Source organism: Priapulus caudatus, unplaced genomic scaffold (genome assembly GCF_000485595.1).
Source record: "Priapulus caudatus unplaced genomic scaffold, Priapulus_caudatus-5.0.1 Scaffold651, whole genome shotgun sequence".
Taxonomy (NCBI): domain Eukaryota; kingdom Metazoa; phylum Priapulida; class Priapulimorpha; order Priapulimorphida; family Priapulidae; genus Priapulus; species Priapulus caudatus.
Genome location: NW_014577712.1, coordinates 131256 through 135578, shown reverse-complemented (window position 1 = coordinate 135578; position 4323 = coordinate 131256). Strand labels below are relative to the sequence as shown.

The 4323-nt window shown below is 48.9% G+C and overlaps 1 protein-coding gene across 1 annotated transcript in view; it reads left to right on the top strand.

Moving 5' to 3' along the window:
- LOC106812459 (ras GTPase-activating-like protein IQGAP1) overlaps positions 1-4323 on the top strand; it is a gene marked incomplete in the record, with an annotated part of 55202 nt that overhangs the window by 27973 nt on the left and 22906 nt on the right. The window contains 2 exon segments of the mRNA XM_014816344.1: positions 416-579; positions 1385-1478. Of these exon segments, the coding sequence (XP_014671830.1) occupies positions 416-579; positions 1385-1478 (258 nt within the window).

Below are 4323 nucleotides of genomic sequence, written 5' to 3'. Positions count from 1 at the left end.
CAATGACATTGTGAGCGTAGAGACAATGACATTGTGAGCGTAGAGACAATGGCATTGTGAGCGTAGCGACAATGGAATTGTGAGCGTAGACACAATGACATTGTGAGCGTAGAGACAATGACATTGTGAGCGTAGAGACAATGGCATTGTGAGCGTAGCGACAATGGCATTGTGAGCGTAGAGATAATGACATTGTGAGCGTAGCGACAATGACATTGTGAGCGTAGCGACAATGACATTGTGAGCGTAGCGACAATGACATTGTGAGCGTAGCGACAATGACATTGTGAGCGTAGCGACAATGACATTGTGAGCGTAGAGACAATGACATTGTGAGCGTAGAGACAATGACATTGTGAGCGTAGAGACAATGACATTGTGAGCGTAGTGACAATGTAGCGTGTTGTGCGCACAGGTGTGGAAGCCATTCACAGCATCAACGACGCGATCGACCTGGGAGAGACGGCGGCCATACTGGAGGCTCTACAGCTTCCCGCCGCGGGATTGGACGGCATCGAGGCTAAACATGCAGAGCAGTACGCTCGCCTCCTGCTGGCCGCCAAGGAGTCGAAGGCTATGGTAGGTACTGCACGCACGTCGTGTAGACGATTCTCTAGTTAATTAAGCAATTAATTATTAGTATTTCAACTTATTAGCTTGTCAATCATTTAATTCATGTGTGGCAACTGGGAATTGCGGATAATTTATTATTGCAGCGCATAATTAGATAGCTTTTGCTACTCTTTTTTACGATTAAAATTCGTTGTTATTCTTTGCTAGTGTAAGTCGATTGCTGAATGCTATAATGGTCATGGTGGGGTGGATTTTTATGTGACCATCTCTTTTCTTCCTGGTTCCCTCCATGATCATCACATCCTATGTTTATATTTTTCTGTGTTTTTCTGTTCTACAGTATTGTTAGTATGTCTGTACCTTGCTCTCATCATGTATATATACATATGCTTATCATCAAATGCACCAGCTCAGTGCAAATAACTTGTACAATAATAACTTGTGCAATAACTTGTACAACTGATCGTACCAAATAACTCATTTAATTTTAATTTGATATCTTTGAACTCCCTCCCCTCTCCTCTCTTCCTCTTCCCTCTCTCCTTGATCTGTCCTTCCCCTCCTCTCTTCTCCTTCCCTTCTCTCTCTACTCCCTCTTCTCTTCTCTCTCCTCCCTTTCCTCTCCTCTCTTCTCCTTCCTTTCTCTCTCTACTCCCTCTTCTCTTCTCTCTCCTCCCTTTCCTCTCCTCTCTTCTCCCTCTCTTCTCCTTCATCCTCCCTCCTTTCCCATCCCCTGCTCCCTCTCTCCCACCCTCTCGTTCTCCTGGCTCTGCTCCTCTCCACATACTAATAACTGACCCATTTATTGCAGAGTGGTGATGATGACAGTGAGACGAAGCTGTGGTTGGAGGACATACAGCATGCTGTCAGCCAGGCTAACAAGCAGGCGTGCGACGCCGACAACAGTAAAGCTGCTTCTCTCACTCTCTATCATCGTCCGTCCGTTTTGGCGCGGGCGTAGTGTGCGGGAACGCTGGATGAAGCAGTAACTGGATATTTGAATCATTAAATCGTTGAGGAGTATGTCGTTGTACGTGGGAAATTTGCAAAAAAAATATTTAAACATAAGCAGTGTGAATCACCTGGAAGAAGCTGTTTGGCCAACTGGAACATTATAAACAGAACTAATGTGTTCAGCTTCGTTACGTGCTCACTCGAAACAAATCCTGACTCGTAATGTACAGTTACTACAGTATGTAATTTTGTATGCAATGGGTAAAGTTGAATAGAACAAGTTAGAATTCAAAAGATGAGCGAGAATGATTAAATAATTTCTAGGATGAGAGGATGATAAAAGTTTTGGAGCGCATAAGTGAACGTCTAGCTAGGCTATATTGTCTTACGAGTACATACATCACGAATGACATCACTGATCTCACTCTATTGAACTTCTTGGGCTGTCACCACTGTCTTCTTCATTGTGCTGTACATGATTGGCTAACGATCGGGTGTCTGACTGCAGTGGTGTGATGTCGTCAGCGAGTTAACGATGGTGTCTGACTGCATGTGTGCGGATGGTTGTCAGCGAGTTAACGATGGTGTCTGACTGCCAGTGTGCGTGGATGACGACAAATATCAGCGGTTAAACGATGGTGTCTGACTGCAGGATGCAATGATTGGTGTCAGGCGCCTTAACGATGGGTGTCTGACTGCCAGTGTGGCGTTGATCGGTGTCAGTGATGCATAACGATGGTGTAACTGACTGCAGTGTGCGTTGATGGTGTCTTGACTGCCAGGTGCGTGATGTGTCAGCGCATGTTTAACGATGGTGTCCTGACTGCGGTAGTGCGTACGATTGGGAACAACTGCAGCGGTTAACGATGGTGGTCTGACTGCATCGGTGACGTTGATGGTGTCTGAACTGCAGTGGCGCTGATGGTGTCAGTGGCTAACGAATGGTGTTCTGACTGCAGTGTGCGTTGATGGTTGTCAGTGTGTTAACGATGGTGTGCTGACTGCCAGTGGGTGGTGATGTGTCCAGCGCTTAACGATGGTGTCTGACTGGCAGGGTGATGATGAACGACGAAATTTGGTCAGCGCGTTAACGATTGGTTCTGACTCAGTGTGTGTGATGGTGTCAGCGGTTAACGATGGTGTCTGACTGCAGTGTGCGTGATGGTGTCAGTGGTTAACGATTCGGTGGTCTACTGCAAAGTGTGATTGATGGTGTCTGACTGCCAGTGTGCATGATAGGTGTAACAGTGGGATTAACGATGGGTCTGACTGCAGGTGCGTGATGGTTCAGCGCTTAACGATGGTGTCTGACATGCAGTAGTGCGTGATCGGTGTTCAGCGAGTTAAACGATAGGCTGTCTGACTGCCAGTGTGCGTAGAGATGGGTAGTCAGTGGTAACGATGGTGTCTGACTGCAGTGTGTGTGATGGTGTCAGCGGTTAACGATGGTGTCTGACTGCAGTGTGCGTGATGGTGTCTGACTGCAGTGTGCGTGATGGTGTCAGCGGTTAACGATGGTGTCTGACTGCAGTGTGCGTGATGGTGTCAGCGGTTAACGATGGTGTCTGACTGCAGTGGCGTATGGTGTCAGCGGTTAACGATTGAGTGTTCTTGACTGCCAGTGTGCGTGATCGGTGTCTGATGCAGTGTGTGTGATGGGTCAGTCGCAGCCGAGTCTAACGAGGTGTCTGACTGGCAGTGTGCGTGATCCGTGTCAGTGGTTAAACGATGCGTCGTCTGACTGGCAGTGTGCGTATCGGTGTCAGCGCATGTACGATGCGTCCTGTCTGCTGCAGTGTGCGTGATGGTGTCAGCGGTTAACGATGGTGTCTGACTGCAGTGTGCGTGATGGTGTCAGCGGTTAACGATGGTGTCTGACTGCAGTGTGCGTGATGGTGTCAGTGGCTAACGATGGTGTCTGACTGCAGTGTGCGTGATGGTGTCTGACTGCAGTGTGCGTGATGGTGTCAGCGGTTAACGATGGTGTCTGACTGCAGTGTGCGTGATGGTAACTTAGTCAGCCAGTTAACGATGTGTCGATGCAGTGGGTGCGTGATGCGGTCTGGTCTCGCAGGTTGCGTTGAATGGCCGTCGCGGGTTAACGATTGGTGTCTGACTGCAGTGTGCGTGGTTGGGAGAATAGTCAGCAGGTACGATTGGTGTCTGACTGCAGCAAAAACATGTGCCGCTGATGGAAGCTGTCTCAGCGCGCTAACGATGGCGTTGTCTGACTGCAGTGTGCGTGGATAAGGTGTCAGACGCGCTTACACGATAGGTGTCTTGACTGCAGTGTGCAATGTGGTGTCAGCGGGCTAACGATTTGGTGTCTGACTGCAGTGTGCGTATAGACAACAATATGTCAGCGCCTAACCGATGGTGTCTGACTTTGAGTGTGCGCAGTGGATGTTGTCAGCCGGCTACGATGGTGTCTGACTGCAGTGTGCGTGATGCCGTGTTCTGACTTGCCAAGTCGTGCGTGATGGTGTCTGACTGCCAGTGTGCGTGATAGGTGGTCAAGCGGTTAACGATGGTGTCTGACTCAGCAATGTGCGTATGGTGTCTGGACTGACAGTGTGCGTTGATGTGTCTGACTGCAGTGTGTCGTCGATGTTCAGCGGTTAACGGATCGTGTCTGGACGCCGTCAAATCATTCCACCAAAGACCACAACACCAACATCCTAACGCAAACACCCAAACCAAACCCGCTACAAACCTGCGAACGTCGTGATGGTGTCTGACTGCAGTGAATGCGTGATGGTCGTCGCGGTAACGATGCGTGTCTGAATGGATAACATC